At 36.4% G+C, this 25,631-nt stretch overlaps 1 protein-coding gene across 1 annotated transcript; it reads right to left on the bottom strand.

The window, feature by feature from the left end:
• Positions 1-5,524: 5,524 nt before the first annotated feature.
• Positions 5,525-10,011, bottom strand: LOC149234095 (uncharacterized). Its single transcript, XM_089461106.1, has 3 exons — positions 8,656-10,011; positions 6,283-6,649; positions 5,525-6,190 (listed from the first exon to the last, which is right to left on the bottom strand). Exons 1-3 carry the CDS (start codon positions 9,801-9,803, stop codon positions 5,942-5,944), a joined length of 1,764 nt encoding a protein of 587 aa, XP_089317232.1. The 5' UTR covers positions 9,804-10,011; the 3' UTR covers positions 5,525-5,941.
• Between the last annotated feature and the right edge of the window lie 15,620 nt (positions 10,012-25,631).

Genomic DNA, 25,631 nt, shown 5'->3' with positions numbered 1-25,631 from the left:
AGTTGAAGGTTGTTGTAATGTATATCGGTGGTTATGTCATGATGTGAAAGGAAGTGTTGGAACTTGGAAGGTGACCATTAGAGTAGATTTACCATGGAGTGCAAGGAGGTGCAAGGATCTGATAAGGAGGGAACTACACAAATCTAACAAGTAGGCCATATTGGGTTAGGATATTACTATTTTGGGACATCCAAAGTTGAAGGTGCATTTTATGGAGGTGCAGTCGAAGTGCTTGGGTGCGTGCCACAGCGTAAGGGTATCTAGGACTTTTAGTGTGTGTTAGTGGTGTTAGTGCATTGTGTTTGATCAACACTAGCTAGAATGTGTTCCATGAAGGAAAAAATCCCACAAATTTGGGATGACTTAACCATTTGGCATTTAAGGTGTGTTATGTCCTAGTTTTGAGGAGACAATTAGAACCATCTTAGAGTGTGATGGGTTGTGCAATGGACTTAGGTCCACTTATATGGGTTGAGGTGTAAAGGTACCGTGTGAGTTGAGGAAAATGATTACAATGCTTACCTATATAAAGTGTTTATGATATAAGATTAATAAGTTTTTGTTGGAGAATGGAAGAGGAGGATAAGAAAAGAGAGGCATTAAGGTTTGTTGTAAATCAATCAAAAGGAACGAACTTGTTAATCTTATTAGCAAGATTGTTCAAGTTGTCTCTTCAATAGGAGTGAATTTTGGCTAGGACTAGGGAGTTAAGCATTGATTGGGTACTCTGGAAATCCAAGACCTAACATATCCAAGCTAGTCCATTAAATAGATTCATCTTGGGCAAGGGTTGTTAAGGCTAAGGTGCAAATATCCCCTCTGCTCAAACTATTTAACATGCAAAGTTGGATCTGATTCTTCAACTTGTCCTGACGATGAACCACACTCGTTGATTCGAAACGCCTAAACAAATGATATATCTTGTGATTTACACTGGAAAAATTTCTCGTAAACTACACATTAAGAAAGTTTGTGCACTCCTATATGGATAAACATGCTTATTATCTTTCATGAGTTTCATCAAATATTTAACATATTATTCATCAACTTTATTTAGATATTCATCATCTCCAATTAACAAATATACATTAAGCAAGTTCATGCACTCTTATATCGATAACATGCTTATTATTTTTCATGAGTTTCATTAAAGATTTAACATATTATTCATCAACTTTGGATTTGGCGAGGATGAATTCTAGTATATTACCAAGTGTGTTTTTTTCAATTGTAGTTCTTACTTTCATGATTAATTTGGTTGTAATTTTTACTTCCACGATTAATTTAGTCTAAGTTCTCTAGGTAGTCATTAATGATCTATTCAGTGCTATGTGGGGGTTTTACTTTTCAACAAATATGAAGTATCTATGTTACATTGGGACCTAGTGACCTTGTTGAAAAACCCTAGCAAACATCTTTGAAACCATTTACTAGCACTAGTTGAACTTGAGATATCTCAAAAACTAAAAGGAACAAATAAGGGTTGCTTTGCCAATCCACTCATAACCTAATCCACTTTGGTGTACTTATATTCTCAAAGTGAATCAAATACCAAGAATGATCTATGTCTGCTAAAACCTATAATCACATTGTTTCCCTAATAGCAACTAAAAACTTCTATACCCAGTTGTTGAACTTTTGCAACCAATTATAAACCTTCAACAAGAAGTAGTTTTCTAACGAGAATTATTGCCATATCTTCCTTGGTTTTACGAGGAAAAAGAAATAAAATTTCATTTGTTATCAAAGGTAAACCAAATTCATTATTTGCATACTTCCAAACCTAGGGTTTCGTATCCAAAGTAGATCATAACCACATCAATGAAACAAACTTTGTTTTTATGTATCATCCAAACATTATGTACAATTACAGACTCACCTCTAATCCATTGTTTATAAAAATGTTGAATATTTTCATACATGATATACTGAACAGTTGGACAATGAAAATAGTTGTCATCGCTATTCTTCCATTTATATGCTTTTTGCAACTTATTTGAAAGAGCAATTTTGTCCCAACAATTAGACTTGTAGTATAAAGAACATGGTTAATACATATGATTAGACCAAAAACTAGTTACTACCAAAATTCAACCAAAAAAAATATTACTGCATAAAAATAGAATTAAAAACAAAAAATATAAAAACAAAAATTTCCCAAATTAAAAATAAATAAATGATAAACTTTTTTTTACCAAAATTTAGTGATTTTTTTGGTGCTAATACTAACATCACCATTACAACAAGATATTTTTCTAGTGCTAATACTGCCATTACAACAAGATATAAGAGGGATATAATGCAAAAAGTTTAATAATAATATGTATGTAGAAGATGGTCTTCAAACTGGTGAATTCATGATAATCAATGGGACTACAGTCAAAATAATTGGATGTTATTTACTTTTTTACATAGATTGTCAAAATAATTGCATAAATCGGTTTTTTTTAACCAAAATTTAACAAAAACTTTGCTAGTGCTAACATTAGAACCACCATTACAACAAGATATCTTTCTAGTGTTGACAACACCATTATAGTAAGATACCTCAAGAGAGACAGAAAATCTAAAAAGTATAATAGTAATACGTATCCAGAAGATGGTATTGAAACTAGTAATTGTTCACGAATCCATAAGATTGTAAGGTCATTCTCATTATCATAATCATTGTCATCATCATCACATCCTTGTCATTGTTATTGCCATCATTACATTATCATCATAATCACCATTCATGCCATCATCATCATCATTATGGACATTGTTTGCAATTGTTCATAATTGTAGATGTTGTAAGAAATATCATCAACCCAAAAAATGTGATCAGTGCTAGAAAAGGGTTGTTTAGGACACATTGATATACGTAAGAGAAATAACAACTCTATTTTTGAGAGATGATCGATGATGATCATCATCACCACCATTATCATCGTCATTGTCATTTTTATCATCCCCATCATCATCATTAATGTAATTTCTATCGACATTGTTGTAATCATCATCATCATTCATGCCATTATAGTTTTTGATGATGACCTAGATGAAAATGATGATGATGACACCAAAGATAATGCTTATGATTATGACAATGACAACATCTAAAATTGGGAAGATTCGCCAACGTCATTAGCATCGTCATCATCATAATCATTGCCATCATCATCATTGTCATTGTAACCACTATCGTCTTTATCATCATAATCACAATTCATGTCATCGCCATCATCTTCATTTTCATCATTGTCAATATTATTGACATTGTCATCAATTGTTCATAATTGTCAATGCCATAAGGAATATCATCAATGCAGAAAATATGATGAGTGTTGGAAAAGGGATGCAAAAGCGAACATAGAAATGAGGGCAACAATAGAAGTAAAATTGGATGAAAAGGGGATACAACATAAGTAGATGCACAACAACATGAAAAACCTGACACAAAAGTGGATGCAAAAGTAGATGCAGTTGTCAATGCAAACTTGGATGCAAACATGAAGGCAAAAGTGGAAGCAAACATGGGTCCAATGGTAGGTGTAAAACTTGGCACAAATTGTGGTGAAACAAATGTGGATGCAACAACGGACACAAAAGCAGATGCAAAAATGGATGAAACAAAAGTGGATGCAATAGGGGATGCAAACGTGGAAGCAAATGTGGTTTTCAATGGTAGGCGCAAGATATGGTGCAACAAAAGTGGATGTAACAATAGACAAAAAATATGCAAAATAAGATGCAAAAATGGATGTAAAAGTGGAAGCAAACATTGATGCAACAGGCAAAACAAAATTGGATGCAAAAAATGGATACAATGTAAGTAGATGCAAAAGTAGATACAAAACGAGATGCAAAACCCAATGCATAAACCTGACACAAAAGTGGATGCAAAAATGGATGCAATATTTGATGCAAAAGAGGATGTGAACATGGATGCAAAATTGGAAGCAAACGTGGATACAACAGTGAGTGCAAAACATGGTGCAAATTGTGGCATAACAAAAGTGGATGTAATGATAGATGCAAAAAAAGAATCAAAGTATGATGCAAATGAAGATGTAAAAAGGGATGCAAAAAGTGAAATTTAAAATGGGTGCAACAGTGGATGCAAAATTGTGTGCAAAAGTGGATGCAATAGAAGTCGATGCAAAAGTAGATGCAAAACGAGACACAAAACCCGATGCAAATCCTGGTCCAAAATTGGATACAAAAAGGGATGCAAAAATAGATGTAGTAGTTGATGAAAACCTAGACGCAAATGAGGATGCAAACATGGATGCAAAATTATAATCAAAAGTGGGTGCAAAAGGAGGTGCCAAACTAGGCGCTAATTGTGGCACAAAAATATTAGATGCAATAGTGGGTACAATAATAGATGCAAAAGAGGATGTAAATATGGATGCCAAACAAGATGGAAAAGTGGATGCAACAAAAGTAGATGCAAAATTATATGCAAAACTAGACACAAAACTCGATGTAAAACTTGGCGCAAAAGGGATGCACAAATGGATGAAAAAATGGATGCAAAAAATGATTTAAAAAAGGATGCAAAAAAGGATGCAAAAGTCGATGCGAAAGTTGATGCAAGTGTAGGTGCAAAAAGTGGATGCAAATGAGGATGCAAAAGTATGTCAAACAAAATTAGGTGCCAAACTTGATGCAAAACCTGGAACAAAACCTGGTGTAAAGGATGACACAAAACTTGGCATAAAATTTGGTGCAAAACGTGGTGCAAAACCTATTGCAATACCTGGTGCTAAACTTGGTGTAAGATTTGGTGCAAAACTTGATGCAAATTTTGCGTCAAGTTTTGCACCATATTTGATAAATGGATGCAAATAGCACCAAAAATGGGCTCTAGATGCAAAAAAAGAAGTAAAAAGGGACGCTAATCGCTGGTTTTGTTGTAGTGTACTAGCTTCATAAAAATTAGAAGGTTCTGCAATGTTTAACATACCAGTCATGAACGCACAATCCCTATATCGCACTGGTAACTGTTTCGGCCTGCTAAATATATTATAATATATTATTGTTAAGCCTTTGCTATGGTCTGTTTTTTCATTTGGTCTGGTTTTGATGATGAACCACACTTATGGGTTCGAAAAGGCCAACAATTTCTCTTATGTGATTTTTATAAAGACTTTGCTTAATAAATATTATATTATGAAAATTTTCAAAGTTCTTTCCAAAATAAAATGAATGTATGCACATCCTAATATCATGTCAATTTCTTGTCATTCATCCTAATATCATGTTAATTTCTTGTCATTCATTTTGAGCAGAGAGGCTCATTCTACAGCCCTATGATGTGTAAGGTGTCCTTCTGTCATCAAAATTGAAATTTTGCTCATATCCACTCATAAAAAAAATTGCAAGTGAAGAAATTAGATCCCTTATATTAAATATGTATTTAAGATGAATCTATGCTGATATTAAAAAAAAAAGATACCTATAAAACAAATTCATCTCATTGTGTCCTGTCATCAAAATTGAAATTTTGCTCATATCCACTCATAAAAAAAATTGCAAGTGAAGAAATCAGATCCCTTATATTAAATATGTATTTAAGATGAATCTATGCTGGTATTAAAAAAAAATACCTATAAAACAAATTCATCAATTCTATTTGCCTCACCCTTTCAGGTCTATTTTATTTTAATTTTTAAACTAAGCCTCTCAACCAAAACCAAAATTCAAATGCCCACACATGCTCTCTGTAACTCATTGTCTTTTTCATGCTCTCTGTAACTCATTGTCTTTTTCAGGGCGAAATTCTGAATTCAAATTTCGTATGATAAAAGTAAAAGCAGACGGTAATCAGAAATCTCCTTTCTCTTTTTTGGGTGAGACGAGGAGGACTGGTCTACACAAGCTAGAGAACATCAGAGGCCAGGTAGTGGTCTGCACATGATTTTCTGTTTTGTATGTCTGATAAAAAGTGCAGAAACTAAACAGTAGGAAGCGAAGATGTTTCGTTTCTGGAGAGAGGAAGCAGGCCGTACACATGATGGACCTCTGATTTTGAGATGGATCCTCTGTCTTTATCTATTGCATAGCAAATATACACTGTGTCTATCACATTGTCCAGAATACGAACAAAGAAGCCGAGAATCACGAAAAGCACCAGCCACGCAAAAGCTGTCACATAATAGGCGTCCCTTCCAAGTGAAGTTGCAGCCTTTAGTATTATCCAAACCTGCAAGAAATCATAATTTTTTTCTCACTAATTCATCTTGGTATGTTATATTGCAACAGGGAGGATAAATAAATAAATGTGTGCTTACTTACCATCATGGCATAAACAAGAGAAACAACAAAGAAAATTCCAAACAGTAAGCGTGTGGAGACTGTTTCAACCACAACAGCAGAAAGAAGATTTCTCCTCAGAAGCTCGTATGCCATCTTGGCAGAAGAGCAGTAGTTTTCCCCTGTTATTGCTGCGAAGTTGATTGTGAACTTATTCACAAACTCCATGGCTGACAATATGCAATTGAGACAGAAACCAAGTATAAAATTGAAAACCCCATGACCTGATGATCTACTAGTGGCTTTGCCACTGGTGCGTGCCTTTTCAACAACTGCTCGAATCATTTGCACCACTGCAAAGATTAGGCCTGAGAAGCAAACCGTACCAAATGAAGGACCAAATGCATTCCTGCAAATTTCGGCCATATTAGCAGTTCAGATAAATTTATTGAGAAAAAACAAATCTTATGGACCACATGCATTCCTGCAAAGTTTAGCAAAAATTCATGACTAGTTTAGATAAATTTGTCTAAGAAAAGTAAACTGTAAGTACTAAATACATTAGAGCTTATCAATTACTAAATGTATTAGAGCCCATAGATTTAGAGTCATGGATTACATGTGTATTAGAGTTCATAGATTAAGACTTTGAAAAATTGTGTTTAAGCTATATGATAATCATAAATCTATTAACTAGTTTTTCCATTTTAGTTTTTCCAGTAAAAAAATTGTATTTTATATATGGTTGTTGCTATGATTCTTTTCTCTCCCAATTTTTTTTAACAGATGTTGAAATAATTTGTAAATTTTTTATATTATAAATAAAAATAAATATAAGAATTTCTCTCACTCCACTGCTGCGGAAGTATGCTGAAGTAGCCATGTCTGTAAACTCAGACATTAGTTTTCTGAAAATATCATACTTTGCAGATAAAAGACCAAAAATCAATTTATGAAGTGAATAACACACCCATCCCACCTTAAAAATATATTTATTAAAAATAAACAACAAAAGAACAACGTTTGGTCTGGCCTCAAAACTATATTCTGCAATCTCTCCAAACAAGAAAGCTCTCCAGTGGATGAACCCTTAATTCTCAAAAGCATTCTTGACCATACAACGTAGCTAAAAAGTAGGCCAAAATAGATATTTAGCTTTCTCCAGCTATGTTGTATGCCACATTCTCTATATAAATCCTAACTTAGCCAATCTCAACTTGGAGGGCAAGCCAGTTCAGAACTGATATGCATTGGAAAGGAAAATATATCAATCAAAACCCAAGTAATTTTTTTATTAAAAATAATAAAAATATCCATTTAAGATCAACTTAGTAATATCTTTAACTTTGTAAAGTAATTTTTTATTAAAAATAATAAAAATATCCATTTAAGATCAACTTAGTAATATCTTTAACTTTGTAATATTTTTAACAACTGGAACCTTAAAAATTTGCTTCTTAAATTTCCTGAATACAATTTGTGTGAGGACTATTGAAAGATCCAACACTCCTTACAGAGATGTAATCAGTAATATCCAAATTGTGCGAGGAGTACTTTTTCATCATATATATATATATAATTTTGTAAATAAATAGTAAAAAAATTATCATGATCTAGCTATTAAATTAACAATGGGAATAATCATATGTGTTTGTTTTTTACATGTGGGAAAATTTATCATAATTTAGTGGTCAAACCAGCCGTGAGGACAATCATCTCTGGCTACTAATGGCAAATGCAATAACCTGCTGGTGGTCAGTAAGGGGGCAGACTTTCACTCCTTCCACATGCCTCTAGGGCTTGGGCCGTTAACCTATTTCCTTATGTATGAGGAAGACGAGCTCTTAGCCAAGCAGAAGCAATTTTAGGACATACTGCAGACCCAATTATCTCTGTCTGTTATAGGCCAATACAAACTGATTTATTATTATTGTTAAAAAAACCAAATTATCTAAAAAAAAATTATTATTGAAATTTCAAAATCTCAGATAACTAACCATTTCCTTACATTCCACAAAAACTAAAAGAAAATAAACACTTAGCTAAACATTTTTTTTTAAACTTGTTAGATTTTAAAAATTACAATAAGAAACAGAAACAAGTTCTTTTGAAACGAAATTGACAAAATTCATTAAACTACCTTATTTCAGTATTTAAAAGTGAAAATATAAGAATAAATGAATAAAATTAACCCCAAAGAAGCATTAAATAACCCTTTGAGAAGCTCAGTTTGCATCTCCAACACGTCAAAGGATTTAATAGCATGCATAAGTTGTGACGTTTACCCACTATGTAACCACTAATTAAAGTTTTTACCTGATGCCATTCCGGCCCCAGCTTCCTTTCACATATATATTTTGCAACTTCTCTGCTCAAATAAAAGAAAAAACAGAAAACAACGGAGAAACTCCTGACCTGACAGAATGTCTGATGGTTGCAGTTGAGGAGGTAACAGATATTTGAAAGTACCACTGTGCAACTGTACCACTGATTACATACACTTGAGCCTCAAACATTGTTGTTGCAGACCATATTATTGTGAAAATGGCTATCCCATAGTAGGCAGGTACCCAGGGGTCCTCTTTCCATACACAACAATCAATCCCACTAACTCGCCCACATAAATATTCATACTCTTCAATCTTTGAATTGGGCATAACTTTACCGTTCATACGGGCAAAGTAGAGGAAAACAATAATGGATCCCAAGTACAGAAAGAGCAATAAAGTTAACCCAGGTAAAACCAATAACAACCCCATGTTTCTTCTAAGAGCTTCAGAAGCAGTGTGAAGTATTCTAATTGTCAGCTCTATGCTGTCTCTGTTTGAATAGATGACCAAAAGAATGATCCCACATAATGCAAATATGAACAGAAATGCAGAAATCCTGAGAGCAAGGCTAAAAGATTCTTTGCAATGTTGATTGACTGCACATGCCACAAACCATAATGTATTCATAAAAATGGGAATGAGGATGAAGAAAGGCAAGCAGGCATAGACAATGTGTTTTGTGAAAGTGTTGAGCAGCCATAGCAGACCAAATAGACAAGGAGTACTGAAAATCAGAGTAACTGCAAGCATCCACACCAATTCCTTGGAAAGATGTCCTAGATGCTGAAATTGCAGTTGCAGTTTATTAGAGATCAATGTGGGTAGTTTTCTTTCTTCATCCTTGAATTTATCTCTGGTAATCAATAGGGAGGCATCTTTAGGTGATGCCAAACTCCGATCAGCAACTTCTCTCGCACATCTGCTGGAATCATGGTGATAAACAAAGGATCCTACATGCTTATAGTTGTTATTATGATGGGCAATGGAAAACACACCCCCTGCATATGTTGCCAGCACAAATATCATAAAAATGGCAAGGAAGCATATATCATGATAAGATCTGTGTCCATAGTTATATGTAATTGCTGAATAGTTCTCAACAGTGGAAATCTCTCCCTGGTACTGCTCATTCTGGTGCTGTAAATTCTTGGACTTTTCAAGGAGAAGATGTGAGGAATCGTCGAACGATCTGAATGGTGTCAATCCACCACGAGGGTTGCTCTTACCCCCCATGTTCCAATGAGGAGCTGAACTTGCTCACATCATTTCTATGGAACCTGCAACTTATATTGTTTAAATTAAACAATAGCCCATTGTTCATACTCTTTTCAATATTCCCCCCTACTTTCTGTTTGGCAGGTTGGACTGTCATAGCGCTTTTAAAGCAAATTGGATTACCTAAAGTGAAAGTGCAGGGCAGTGTCCTGGCTGCACCATGGCACTGGAGTCTAATTGTTGTCACAAACTTTCAAAAAAGTAAAAGTAGTTGAGATGCTTGTCTGCACAATAACCCGGTGACCCACTTGCTCTGATTATTATTTTTATTAACCTTTTTTTTTGGTTTTTCTTTCCGAAATAACATTTACCTTATATATTATATTTAAGCTTTCATTCACCAATTGATCTGTTTCTACTAAAGTTAATGTCACATCTTAGGTCTAGCATGTATGTAGCTTGCTCAATGTATACATTTTTTAAGAATAATAAAAAAACATGTTTATTTTTAAGAAACAATAATGTTAAGAATGGGAGAAAAGCCAAAAAAAAATAAAAATAAAAATAAAAATAATACACTATAAGGATTAGAGAAGTTTAAGATTTTTGTGTTTTTCTGTTTTGTTTTGTGTTTTTTTATTTTTATTTTGCTAATTTTTTTAAGATTAGTAAGACATTACATATTACATATGTTTACATTATTTGTAGCATATTACATATGTTTACATTGTTTTGTAAGATATTACATATTACATATGTTTACATTATTCACTGAAGGAGGATTTGAACCAAGAACCTCGGGGTACCAAAGTCCTCCCTCACACTAGCGTCACAAGGAGGAATGCCTCACCTAGGGATGCCTCACCTGACCTTTTTTATTTTGTTGACTTGACCCACTGAGAATTTGAATCTTGAATCTTATGGTGTACATAATACTTCATGTCATCACCATGGAAAATTGAATTGCCCTTGTGGACATAAACTGAAGCTAAATTTTTATTTTTAATTTTCCTGTAATTTTGTGTCAAATTATTTTAGATTTTTTGTTTTTTTGGTAATTTTGTGTGAAATTATTTCAGGTTTTTTATTTTTATTTTTTGTGTAATTTTGTGTGAAATTGGTTTAGGTTTTATTTTTATGTTTTGTGAATTTCATGTGAAATTTGGTAAGAATGTGTTAGAATTATGATTTTGGATTATGGATTTGGAGTGCAATAAAAGATTCTTGAATTTTATAATTGCCGGTCTAAAAATTCATAAAGATGACAACACTCACAAATTGATACAAGTTATCTAATAAAAGTAAGAAGGTTGGAAACTATACTTGAGCATAATGACATATTGATTCTTTTTAGGTTAGATGCAGTGACCACAAATTTGACATAGTAAATTTCCAAATTTAAAAGGGACATAAAGCCTTATAAATGGGGTCTCAACAATCAAGCGAACCAAGTTGAATTAAAGAAGGATATTCAAAGTTAAAGGAAAACATAAAGGAATGTGACAACCCTTTTTTCTACCCTCTTATAAATGTCACTATGAATTGTAATTAATGTAAATAATGTGGATGTACATGTAATCACTGGGTTGGAGGAGTGGACATAGATTCACAAGTATGAGGAGGAGGATTTTCTTGTGTTGAATATAAACACAAGCCACTTCATTTATTTTACTACCTATCTCCCTGACAAATTTACGGCTCTACTGGTGCAAGCATTAAAGTTGTGTACGGGAATCTTGCAGTAAGGACAAGTCCATGTTGTTCATATTCACATAGGGAGTGTTGGTGTGGTTAACATGCAATAGAAGGGGCGAAAAGTAGAGAAGATTGACAAGAGAGGTTAATTAGAGTTGCACAAACAAGGAACATGGAGAATGCGTAGAAGACAATAGAACACAGAGCACGAAAGTGGTAGCGAATGAGGTTTTGCAAGGGAGAAATGGCATTCTCTAGCCAATACTCTGTAATTAGGACAATGTTCTTTGTGATTTATTGAGGCCAATGGTGTGCTCCTGTGATTGGTTGGCCAGTGAATTTTCAATGCATAATTGAATCACTTAGTGCTTGCCCTGGGGCTGATAAACCACTGGGGTGGTTTTTGGAAGGCTAATAAACCATTCAATAGGCTTAGACACCTAGATAATTGTTGAAAGGCATTGATAAACCACTAAGTTTTTTTCCTTGGGAATGATTCGCTTGCTTACTAAGATGATAAACCACCTGGATAGCGGGATCTTGACTCCTGCAGTGCTTTCCTAGAAAACCCAGGTGATAAACCACCTATATAGTGTATTCATTCCCCTAGAATTGAACAATACTTCACCGAGCCTTGGGTACCCGTGAATGATTTCTATTTGGGTAGTGGGTCGTTATGGTTCTTACTATTGGAGGTAGTTGACAAACCACTTGGACATCGGACCCCTCTTCCGATTATCTGTTTGACTAATTATTGGTGTGAATACCCTTGAACAATTAAATCTTCGGACTCTGAATTTGTCTCGTGGGTGATCAACTACAAGAAATATGACAATGTAGTTGGCCCGTGGTTGGGTTGAGAGTTGAATTCCCTCCCTCAATTCCCGGTCATTCCAGTTAATCAAATATGTGTATTTACTTGTACATGTGTGCACTATGAATGACGAATAATGATTGTTATATGATATGACAATGTGTGTATCAACACTATTAATAGAGGAATGTGTTATTCCTATTTATTTATGATTACATTTTTATATGTATTTTCTCATGGTCATAAGGGGCTTGGAGACCTTTGCATTTATTGATATGTTCATGAAGTGTAGAGCTAGTCATATGGCCATGTATGACTGCCAGATGTGCTTGACAAAACTACTATGGATTGTGATTTCCATTGTCTAATAATTTGTGAATAACATGGGTTTGTGATTGTTTAAACATTGTTGAATGATTTTCCTTGCAAGGGACTTAAAATGATGTAATATATGATATGTTGTTGTATTTGAATTTACAGAATAGTGTTCGCAATGGCCTAGCCTATTTTAGTCCCTAATAATAGGCATGTTGATTGGTCCTTTGGTGGTATTATGGTTATGCATAATGTTTGGTATGTTCAGGGTTTGAATATAGGTTTTAACTTTGTAGAAATGGTGTTTTGAGCAACACTAGGATTCAAGGAAAGCTTGGGAAAAGTCCCTTGAAATTTTTAGAATTTCTAAGTTTGAGTATCGTAGAGAATCATACTTATATCCAAGGTTGGATAAGTCATTGACAATATTTTTAATCTAGGCCAGATGTACTTTAGGCCTAATGAATGTATATGGGAGACTAGGCATTTGGTCAGTGTATGCTTGCTCATTTTTTGGAATGCATCGGATGTGAAATAATTCATATATCTAATTAGTTGGTTGAAGTATCCAAAGCAGGGCATGCTTGGAGGTTTTATCAACTCAAGGTCAGATCCACTCAAGTGTATGATGTATTTGAGATTTGGGATATCTACAGTTTAGGGAAAGATGCAAATTTGTGGAGCCCCAGATGTGAGCTAGGGCCAGATACCATTGAATGGACATAAGGGAGCCTGAAAGATCTGGGGGATGCATAAATAATGCACCATGGTAAATATTGTGCACATTAGATTTATCTTATGGACCGGATATAATGTGGAAATGAAGTAAAGAAATAAAGGTCGTCGGTGTTACGAGACCCGTGAGGAGAGCTATGGCGGAGGATGCCACATTAGTTGTGGCGATTACATGGAAACATGTGGGCTCCACTGTAGGTCTTGCGAAGGTGGAGATCTAGAGTTTTGGTGATCTGAAGGTTGAGAAATAATGTGTTAGGGGGAGATATTACACACACTAGATTTAATATTGAGGATGAATATAAAGTATAACTACGTAAAAGCACCACGAGGTCAAGTTTGGTGGGACCTACTGATCTAATTCCATGTGGATGCCACGTGGTAGTGCAATGTTGATGTGGCATCATGTGATATGATGGTATTTGATTGAACAAAAGTTTCAATCTAAGAGTTGGATTGACATAAAATTTATATTGTCGGAAATCTTTTGACGAGATGAGTGTGATGATGTTGTCCAAAGTTGATTTCGTTAACTTTGGAGGAGGAAATTTTGTAACCCCATCTTCGTAATGAGACCATGGAGGTTAGGTTAGTTAAAATTAACACCTTCCACAACCTGAAAAAGAAAAGAGGGTGGGAGGGAGTGTTAAACATGACACATAACAACGAATGAGCCCATACATTCAACTCTACAAATATATTTTTTAAAAGAGAAAAAAATGAAAACGGAACCTCTCAAGACCTCTTCAATGTAAAATCAATCATGAAAGAATTACAACAAGTAAAAAAGAAAAATTAGCTATATATAATTTACATAAATTAGATTCTTAATTGATGCCATTATGTTTATGTCATTGCACCAAGCTAAACATTTCAATTTCTTTTATATCCTGATTGAATTGAATGATTTTATATATTGCTTGATAGATTGAGATTGAAGGTGGGCTTAAGTTAGGTATATGATAGTTGTTAGCTTATGAAATTGCACATTATAGTCATAGATACAAATATACAATGCACCATGCATTGAAAATGACAGGTACTATCCATTATGGAAAAAAATGAATTAGCAATTCAACATGCTTTGATATATAGATATGAAAACCACAAGCAAGAAATCATTTTCTAGAAGCCTTGATGACAAATTTAAAAGTTGGGGGAGGAGATATATTTTTCATAATCATAAGAGATTTTGGTTTTAGCATTTCAACAAGTTTTGTCTTGGTTCAGAGCTATTGAGGCCCAATGTTTTCTGACATAGACTTCATGAAGTGACCAGGTGTTGTGGTCACCAACAACCCCCCTCTTTGTTTGATATTAGCAATAACATCAAGCAAAGGGGGACCCTTAACCAAAAATCCAAAAAATATTTTGTTAAGAAATATTTTGTATTTAACTCCCTAAGAGCTATATCGCGTCGCAAAGGTAGAGAGAAGCGTTTTCCCAAAGCGCATAAATACGCTGCGCAGGAGCGACGCGAAACCCATCGCATCGCATGCATCAAAAGCGCTCAAAAGGGGAAAACCTAAAGAACCGCGACGACCGACATGCGACGTCGCACGTCACAGCATCACATAAGCAGCACAAGGTGATAAATTGAAAATCTGCGATCTGCGATCCTACAAAAATTGCGATCTGCGACAAGCGAGACTATCAATTGCTGCGATGGCGCTGATTTACATCGCAATCTTCGACGCTGCGATGCAAATCGCAGAAACCATTCATCGCAAGCATTCCTCAGCATGATCTGTAAGCCCAAAATTGGGCGCGCACCTTACGGGAAATTAATGATTGTACGCCTATGTATCCAAAGATGATTGTGTTGCGTTTTTCGAAGAGTCAAGCCATAATGGGTGTCATGATTATGCATTCATTAGAACTTAATGCTTTCATGTCAATCTTTTCTTCGTGTCTCTTTTCATTTGCGTGAACTATAAGGCAGCGACTAATATAAATCTATATGCAGGAAACATATAAGGAAAAGCGCCAGAGCTAGAAGAACAGAGAGGAGATGACTTCGCAAATGGATACCGCATGCAGCAGGACCACGGATTCCAGAGTATCACTCAACAAATACTAATGGAAATAGACTATTCAGGACTCAGAGTCAAAGGCGCACAAAAGCAAAGCGTTTACGAAAGATCCTGAAGCCCAAATTGGGTAAAGCAAAAATAAAAACGCTTAAGGGGAAGGACATCTCAGAAAAGCCTGGAACAAAGAACGGAAACAAGTTTCAATTCAGAAAATTGTTCAGGCAACAAAGTCCCCAACTCATTGAGTCATCCGCACGGCCAGAAACCGAAATAGCAACATCACAATTAGTTTGAAAGAACTCTGAGTTGTACTAAGTATACACGCCGTGAAGACACTCCTCCAGAAGAAGACTTTCAAAAATATCTTCTAGTTTGTCAGAAAGAGGTGCCAGCTCTTGTTATTTCTAATTTTCAAACTTGAACAAAAGGAAAGGACAATCAGCTGACTCTTTCAAGGCGAACAGTGCATCGCTTACAACACTAAGGAGCAGATACAGAAATGGTTAGAAATTAGATTCAGTTTTTAGAAATAAATTTGTTTTAGTAAAAGGGCGGTCATTTGAAGCCGTTCCCTAAATTTGTGTAATTAAAATTAGTCGGTTAGTAGTATTTAACCCTTCTCATGGCATTTGGAGAAGGGTCCGGAAATTTGTCAAAAAACTTGTCCTCAGAACATGCACTTTTGCACCCTCGGAGGGGGTTTTTGATGAATGGACGGATCGAGATTTATTTATGTTTACATTTTAATATCTGCTACTGATGTTGCACTTCTGTACTCTTAGTAGATGTTAGAAGTAAGTAGAGATAAATCGTTATTGCTTGAAGTTTGTGAGTGAAGTCAGTCATAAATGGTACTTTTATCTCTTGATTAATTTCTGCTCATATTCTTAGAGTGATATACAGCTGATTTGCTTATATGTTAATGTATGAATGTCTGGATTACCATTTGGCACTTTTGTACGGTGGAATCATTTGTTTGTGCTTGACATATGAACAACTGATTATGCGATATGTTGTTCACAACTGTTTTGCCTAACTTCTTATGCAGAATGGTTCATCTTAATTGATTTATATTCTTATGATAGCTGAATGATCTTTATTACCAGTTATTGTATGAAATCTTTTTAGATCGCATAATGAAAGAATTTTACCCCGGGTTAGTATAGATTAGATGTGCTGTTTTTGTTAGATTACAGTAGCATAGAGTCAGTTTAGAGTCTAGAATTAAATTAGTTTAAAATTACCTTTTGATTAGTATCTTCAAAATCTACACACACACACATCTTTTAGATTGGGAAGCTGGTCCCATCATCCCCAGTCGGACCCGCTACACCAAACGGGCATGGAGCCGCCAACCAGGTTCCCGACCGGGTGGGTATCCCCCTTGTTGTCGACCCGATTTCGGGGCCCTCAACATATTTGGCGCTAGAAGGAGGGCACGAACTATGAATGGCATCTAAAGCAATATCTAAATACCATTCTGAGAGTAATACACCCTCAACAACTCCCTCGACTTCTCCAACACGGTTAAACCCGGAATTTGAAGTCGCTCGAGTATCCACCGCTGTTACATACTCGAATACATCAGACCAATCTATCATTGAACCCCCTAAAATTCAAACTCTGATTCGTAAACTCCAGGGATTCTCTATTTTTAACCAGAGGTCTGATAAATCCAAAAGCAGCGTGACTTCGCAGTACAACCCTGCTCATCCCCTTACCAGATTAAAGAGTGAGAAATTTGGCATACAACCAAGTGAACTCCCTCTCCCCACCAGGAAAAGAGCAAGGAAAACACCACCAGAGTCTGACAGTAAGACTCTTTCATCCACTTCAACTCCCTCACCGCGAAGTCAACCACCCACATCTTCATTCCAACTCACTCACCCATCTTCCACGACCCTTCCTCTTCAAACATCAAAGATCTTAATATCTTCATCTTCTTAGCATCAGGGATCATATTCTGCACTTTCAATAACTAACAACTCAACGATGGCCCAGTCTCCATGGAACAATCCTGGGGCGGTGTTGATGCCTCCACCCCTGAGCCCAATACCGGCCCATCCTGAGAAGTGGCTACCTAAATTCAATCCAGAAACAGGCATGCTAGCTGAAGAGCATATCAATAATTTCATGCTTTCTGTTAATCTCAACGGAGTTACTAACGAAGACGCTGTCATCCGGCTTTCCCCCTATACAATGCAAGGAACAGCCGGGTCATGGTACTTTTCGTTACCTTCCGGATCCATCACAAGTTGGGACATTTTTCAAAGTCAATTCCTTACCAAGTTCGGTGATGATAGATCCACTGCGACATTGATCAATGACCTATCTAATCTTAAGGCTGAGGCTAGAGAATCCATTAAAGATTTTAACTTACAGTTCAATAAGATCCTCAACAAAATCCCCGCTGCTTCACAACCCAGCGAGGAAGTAAGATGTGAATGGTACATTACGGCTTTACCTTCAAACTTGGCTATCTTCGTAGATAGGGCAAACAAGACCACCTTAGTTGACAACTTGACAGAGGCGTTAGCAGTGGAAAAACGCGTGGTAGCCCTAGAAAAGAGATCCGCTTTAGAAGAACGCAAATCTAAGAAAATCTCTTTCAAAGAAGACACCAAGAAGAAGCAAACGAAAGATCCTTTCGATTTGGAAGGATTACAAAAAGTGTTGAAGGCCATGTCCAATGAGATGATTGACATTAAGAAACAAGTAGCAGAGACTTCTTCGAAAAAGCCCTATAGAACTTTTAAAAGAAATCCTCCCATGGAGGTAAAGCCACCCAGTGCTGTCTCAAACGTTGAATCTGAAGATGAAGAAGAAGAAGAGAATGCCACTGAAGGGCAGACCGACGATGAAGAAGTTGTGGAACTACAAGGAATGTGGGACTTCATCCTCCCACAAGAAGAAGATCAAGAAGCATTTCCTGTTAGCACAAGAAGCAAAAATCAACTTGATCCTCCCCAAACTACCCCTAAACAGAAGGGCGCAAGCCCTGCAACAAAAGATAAGGTCGCAACAAAAAAGACAACTGCTAAAGCGACCCAGCTTAGCCCAGTCCAATCAGATCAAGCACCTCCATCAAGAACACTGATAGTGTCGGATGAAATGGAGTATAACATCATTGATGACATGAAGAAGACTAGGGCTAATATTACTCTGTATGAATTGAGCAAATTGAAACATCAACAGAAAATAATGATGAAAGAATTACATGTTGTGCCTACTACATCTTTACCTACAGCTGTAGCTTCCCACAATATGGGAAGACCTCCAACCAACGTGATCAATAAGATTGATCCAAATGACATCGCCTTGATTGGAGGAAGATCAAGATCTCATACTCCTCCTTTTCTTCTCACCTATGAAATCTTCAATAAAAACGTGCACAATTGCTTGGTCGATTCTGGTGCTTCAACGAATATTTTACCCAGGTCAATATGTGCCAAATTGAATGTTCAACCTCAAAAATCCGTAGTACGTATAGTTCAACTTGATCGATCCCAAGTCGAAGTGATTGGTGAACTTAATCAAGTGACCATAAGATTGTCGTCTAACCCAAAAGTGTGTCAGGTTATCGACATTCTAGTAGCTGATATCCCTGAATTCTATGGTTTGATTCTTAGCAGGGATTGGTCGGAGAAACTCCACGGATATTTCTCAACCGACTGGTCGCACATGTGGTTACCATACAATGGTAAACCAAATCAGATAAAGGTTGAACGAGAGTTGCACCAAAAATACATAGTGACAGAATTGGAAGGAGAAAATGAAGCCATAACTTACAATAGCAGCATTGTAGGCAATTACTCAGTAGATTCTTTCCTCGGCAATTTCAATGCTCATATCTCACCTTACTTAGAGAATTCAGTTTTATCCCAAGTTGAAAATTTCTCCCAAACTGATGACTCAAAATGTTTTAGTTTTTTAGATAATTCTGTAAATACATCTTTGTTTTGGAAATTATATTTTGACGGCTCTAAATCCAATGAGGGAGCAGGAGCAGGATGCGTTCTGATTAGCCCAGACGGGAACAAGATTATGCTCACATGCAGACTTGAGTTCGATTGCACGAACAATACAGCGGAGTACGAAGCCTTGGTCCAAGGCCTATACAAAGCAATCGGATTGAACGTTAAGCATCTTCAAGTCTTTGGAGATTCTGAGATCGTCGTCAAACAGGTACGTAACACCATACATTGCCTGTCAAGTCATTTAAAGCACTATCAATCTTTAGTTCAAGATCTCACTGCACATTTCATAGCATTCAACATCTCGTCAATTCCAAGAATTCAAAACGCGAGCGCAGACCTGTTAGCTAACGTAGCCTCTAGACTTATTCCCTCCGAGGATTTTAGTCCTGATAGGTTTTCGATAGAATTAATCTTTAGACCATCCATCCCTGACAACATCACCAATTGGAGAGTATTCAACGATGACCCTGACATCGTAAATTTCCTTACTTCTGAAGGATCCTACTCAAATCAAATAATTGACGAAGACCATCATGATCGCCAAATACAACCAAATGGCACTGACAATGCTATACCGAAATCAGTGGTCAAGTTAGAAGATTTATATGATTTGAAAAGTCGGTTTAAAAGGTCCGCCAATGCTAAACTCTACAGTTCTACTTTGAACTATGAATTAGTAAACCTAGGTACCGATCAGAAGCCACAAAACGTTAACCTAGGCCACGGCCTAGCCCCTGAAGAGAAATCAGCATATATCCGTCTTCTGAGACAATACAAAAACGTTTTTTCCTGGAATTACGATGAGCTAAAAACATACAACACTTCTATCATTCAACACGTTATCCCTATGATTGACAATGAAAAACCTGTCCAGCAGAAGCTCAGGAAAATACACCCTAACTTAGAAAATCAAATAAAAACTGAGCTAAATAAGTTGTTGAGAGCCAGAATAATTTTCCCCGTCAGACATTCCAAATGGGTATCCAATATGGTGCCCGTTAGGAAGAAAAACGGAGACATTAGAATCTGTATCGATTTCCGAAATCTCAACAAAGCCTGTCAGAAAGACAACTTTCCCCTCCCACCTATGGAGCAAATATTACAGGCAGTAGCAGGCTCAGAATTAATGTCTTTCCTGGATGGATTTTCAGGATACAATCAAGTACTGGTGCATCCCGATGATCAGTTAAAGACTACGTTCCGAACCAAATGGGGCACTTATGCATATCGGAAGATGCCATTTGGTCTGATCAATGCCGGAGCTACCTTTCAGAGAGCCATGGACATCGCGTTTAAAGGGTTAGTCAATAAATCAGTAGTGATTTACCTGGATGATATAACAGTGTACTCCAAAAAACGAAACGACCATCTCAAAGATTTGAAGCAAATCTTTCAAAGATGTTTGAGGTATGGGATTTCGCTCAACCCAAAGAAATCTTTCTTTGCATTAAGCGAAGGGAAATTGCTCGGATTCATAGTGTCGAAATCTGGTATTCACATAGAACCCGACAGAATCAAGGAAATTTCCGAAATATCCATACCCCATAACAAGAAAGCCATGCAATCTTTCCTTGGACAGATCAATTTTGTGAAAAGGTTTGTCCCTGATTTTTCACGCATTATTTCTCCCTTACAAAATATGATAAAAAAGAATTCAAATTTCAAATGGGGTCTAGATGAGCACGAAGCATTCAACTTGATCAAACAAGCTATCATTAATGCTCCATCTTTGGCCACCCCAAATTTTTCAGAATCTTTTATCTTATACACTTTTGCCTCAGAGAAATCTTATGCCACGATTTTGACCCAAGCAAATCAAGAAAAAGCGGAAGCTCCAATCACATTCTTTAGCTTGAACTTACAAGGTGCTGAACTTAATTATTCAGACGTAGAGAAACATGCATATGCCGTTTTCAAAGCGATCAAATATTTCAGACCTTTCTTGCTTAAAGCCCACACCAAAGTTGTAGTACCGTTTCCAGCGGTAAGAAACCTTCTGGTACAGAAGGACGTGGGCGAAAAAAGAGCTAATTGGATTACCGCTTTACAAGAATATGATCTTGAGATCAAACCAGCAAACATCGTAAGAGGTCAAGGCTTCTGTAAAATGTTAGTTGGAGCATCGCAAATTTTTGAGAAATCATCTGAAGAGGTACAAACGTATGAGGTAAGCCTAAACGACGCAGAATCATTATATGCTGACACCATTTATTTTAAGAACGGGTATGCTCCATCACGTCTGGATCATACCAAGAAAAGAGCTTTGAGATTAAAAGCTAAACAATACCAGCTCATAAATGATGTTCTGTTTAATAGGAATTACGATTCTGTGCTTCTTAGATGTCTTGAGAAAACTGAAGCCGAAAAGGTTTTGCAGGAACTCCACGACGGACCAGCAGGTGGACACTATGCCGGAGATGCGACTGCACATAAAATCTTGCGTGCAGGATATTATTGGCCCACGCTGTTCAAAGACTCATACAATCACATAAGGAAATGCCAAGTCTGCCAGACTGCTGCAGGAAAACAAAGGAAACCGTCCATGCTGCTACAACCGGTCAACATCGAGCAACCATTCAGCCAATGGGGCTTGGACATAATAGGTGAGATCGTTCCTCACTCTTCTAAAGCAGCATAAGTATATCCTTACGGCAACCGATTATTTTACTAAATGGGTAGAAGCAGTTCCTCTCAAGACAGTCAATTCTGAAAACATTATTGAGTTCATAGATCAATTTATCATCACTAGGTTTGGATTGCCAACGACCTTAATGTTTGATAATGCTTCATATTTTTCTGGAAATGTTATGACTGAGTTTGCGCTTAAAAGAGGGTTCAAATTGAAATATTCTGCCAACTACTATCCACAAGGTAATGGATTGGCTGAATCAACAAACAAGAACCTAATCAGGATTATCAAAAGAACAGTCGACCAAAACCAAAAGAATTGGCACAAAGCGCTGGTAAATGCTTTATGGGCAGATAGAATCACGAAGAAAGCTTCAATCGGCACTTCTCCCTTTAATTTAGTTTATGGGAGAGAAGTGGTTCTTCCGACTCACCTAGTCATTCCCTCTTTGTCTTTAGTGCAATATATCGATGAAGTATCTACTTCCTCTTTACAATTAAGACAAATGGAAATAATCAAATTAGAAGAACAAAGAGAACAAGCTAGGAAAACCCATGCTCATCACCAAGCGCTAATAAAATCCTCTTTTGACTCAAGCATCATAACCAGAAAAAACTTTCAGATGGGTGATTTAGTTTTGAAATGGGATAAGGTTCATGAAGAAAAGGGCAAACATACGAAATTTCAGAAGCTATGGCTTGGCCCTTTTCAGATTGTGGAAGTCGTAGGCCCGTCTACATTTGTGTTGCAGGATTTGGCAGGGAGAAGAGATTCTTTACCTGTCAATGGACAGATTCTTAAAGTATATTTTCCATAGAAGAGTGTTCTTCTATTTTTTGTAGGATAGTCTTAGTTTTTATTTTGTTTTGTTTTTCTCCTTTATGAATAAAACCGGTTGTAAATGATCATTTAGAAGGATTCATGAAAGAGCATGCCAATTCTCTATCAGATTTTGATTTCAATTGTACAAATAGAAATTTTTTTGAAAAATCTGAATTTTATTATTGACAAATAGAGTTAACTTCACCCTGATTATGATATTAGTTTCAACCTCAAAAAACTTTGACGAAAGCAACCTTTGGTAAAGAATTGTTTTTGTATCAGCACAATGAAAGGTATCATCAATAATAAAATAAATATTCTCTGCAAAACTGTTGTTTTCAAAAACTCTATTATTGTCGTCCAGAGCTTTCTTAAGGAAAAACAATGACTTCCTCCCTGCTAAAAGGAAATCGCAGCATTCAGAGAAACAATCCAAAGCAAACATTAAGATCTCAAGGTAGAATTCTTTAAATCTCATTGTATTATTAAAGACTTGTTGGACCAGATGAAGCCTATTGCTACAGGTATTCGTATAGGAGGACTCTACAAACTGGATGTGAAGAGTACGCCACAACAAGCCTTGATGTCATTGGATAAGTCTGCTGAAAATTTGTGACATCAGCGACTTGGGCATATAAATTTCAGTGACCTCCTTCTGTTGCAAAACAAAGGTATGGTAGAAGGTCTTCCTGTTTTGAAAAAGTTTCATATTGATTGTGAAGCATGTGCATTTGGTAAACAACATAGAGATGAATTTCCTGCTATTAAAGATAGGAAACAGAGGGATATACTCAAACTTGTACACACTGACTTAAGTGGCCCAATGCAAACAAGATCGTTAGGAGGGGCCTATTATTTTTTAATCTTTGTTGATGATTGTACAAGATTCACATGGGTATATTTTCTTAAACAGAAGAGTCATGCTTTTGAGTATTTCAAGCAATACAGAAATATGATTGAGAAGCAGACAAGAAAGTTCATCAGGATTCTTCGATTAGATCAAGGTGGAGAATTCAAGAAAGGGGTTTTCATCAAATACTGCAACGAGCATGGGATACAGCAACAATTTACAACACCTTACACTCCTCAGCAGAATGGAGTAGTTGAGAGGAAAAATAAAACACTGGTGGAGTGTGCTCGCAGTATGTTGAAAGGTAAGAATCTAACTAATGGTTTTTGGGCAGAAGCTGTCAATACTGCAGTATATTTGAAGAATAGGAGTCCTACTAAAAGTCTTGATTATAAAACTCCTTTTGAAGCATTGTTTGGCTTCAAGCCTGCAGTAAGTCACCTTAGAGTATTTGGTTGTAAATCTTTTGCGCATGTTCCCAAAGAGAATAGGAAGAAGTTAGATTCAAAGGCCATTAAATGTACCTTCATTGGATACTGTAGTGAGTATAAGGCTTATAAAATGTTTGATCCTTCTACTCACAAGGTGTTTGTTAGTAGAGACGTAGTATTCCATGAACAGGTTGATGATGGAAATCCTGTTCAAAACAATGAAGAATGGCATGTACCCTTACTTTCAGATGAGGATAGTGAAACAGGGATCAGTCAGCAACAACAACAGCAACAGGAACAACAACAACAGGAACAACAGCAGCAACAACAAGATAAAGAGGAAGAAATCGAGTTTAGTCCACAAAGAGAAGAACACAACAGAATAATTGAACCCCCACCGCTCTGTCAACAGTTGCATATGGAAGACATGAATTGGCAAACAACACAGGAGGAGCTCACAGGTGCGGATCACCAGGAGCTCCTACAAGCAAATATGCCGCTTAGGCTTCACATTAAACTCCAATAATAAATAGATACACATTGTTAGGGATAGTAAATCAAATCCCTAAATGATAGGAACTGAATATCCAAGAAAAGCACAATCATAACTACGTAACAATAATCACCTAATCTCCATTAATTCTAACACTCCCCCTTAATGGAGAAAGGGTTCTTAAACACACCTAATATGTCCCTAAACAAATCAAACTTCAGTCTTCCCAGAGGCTTAGTAAATATATCAGCCATATTATCACAAGAATTACAATATTCAACACAAATCTCTTTGGACTGCACCTTCTCCCTGACAAAATGAAATTGAGTGTCTATGTGTTTAGTGTTTTTATGAAACATAGGATTATAGGCTAGTTTGATGGAACTTTGATTATCACAATTGATAACCGTAGCTTCTGTCTGTTCTTCTCCTGCATCTTGGAGAAGTCTGTGCAACCAAACTACCTCACATGCTGCTGCACACATAGCTTGATATTTTGCTTCTGCTGAGGATAAGGCAACAATATGCTGCTTCTTGCTGCACCAAGAGATGACCCCAGACCCAATGCTGAAGGCGTAACCTGTAATTGATCTTCTATCATCTAAATTTCTTGCCCAATCAGAGTTTGTATAACCTGTCAAACTAACATCAAATGAGTCAAAATACAAAATACCAAAGTCTAAAGTTCCTTGCAGATACCTCAGCACTCCTTTCGCTGCAATCCAATGGTTCTCATGAGGTCGAGTCATGAACTGACTCAAAACACTCACTACATAGGCTAGATTTGGTCTCGTTGTAGTCAAATAAATAAGACTACCAACCAACTGTCTGTACAATGTTGCATCCTGGGACAAGAAAGTTTGGCTTGAATCTCTCCAAACTTTTAGACCCAAACAATAATGTATTTCTCCAAGGTCCTTCATCTCAAATTTCTGTGATAACTGCTGCTTGATTTCTTCAATGAGATTGTCTACACTCTCTGTCATGATAAGATCATATACATATAAAGAAATCAACACTATCTGTCCCTCATCATTAAACACAGTATACAA

The sequence above is a fragment of the Pinus tabuliformis genome, chromosome 8, assembly GCF_031772625.1.
Source record: "Pinus tabuliformis cultivar Carrire ecotype Pingquan chromosome 8, CPIR1, whole genome shotgun sequence".
In the NCBI taxonomy this organism is placed as follows: domain Eukaryota; kingdom Viridiplantae; phylum Streptophyta; class Pinopsida; order Pinales; family Pinaceae; genus Pinus; species Pinus tabuliformis.
This window is presented reverse-complemented; position numbering and strand designations above follow the sequence as displayed.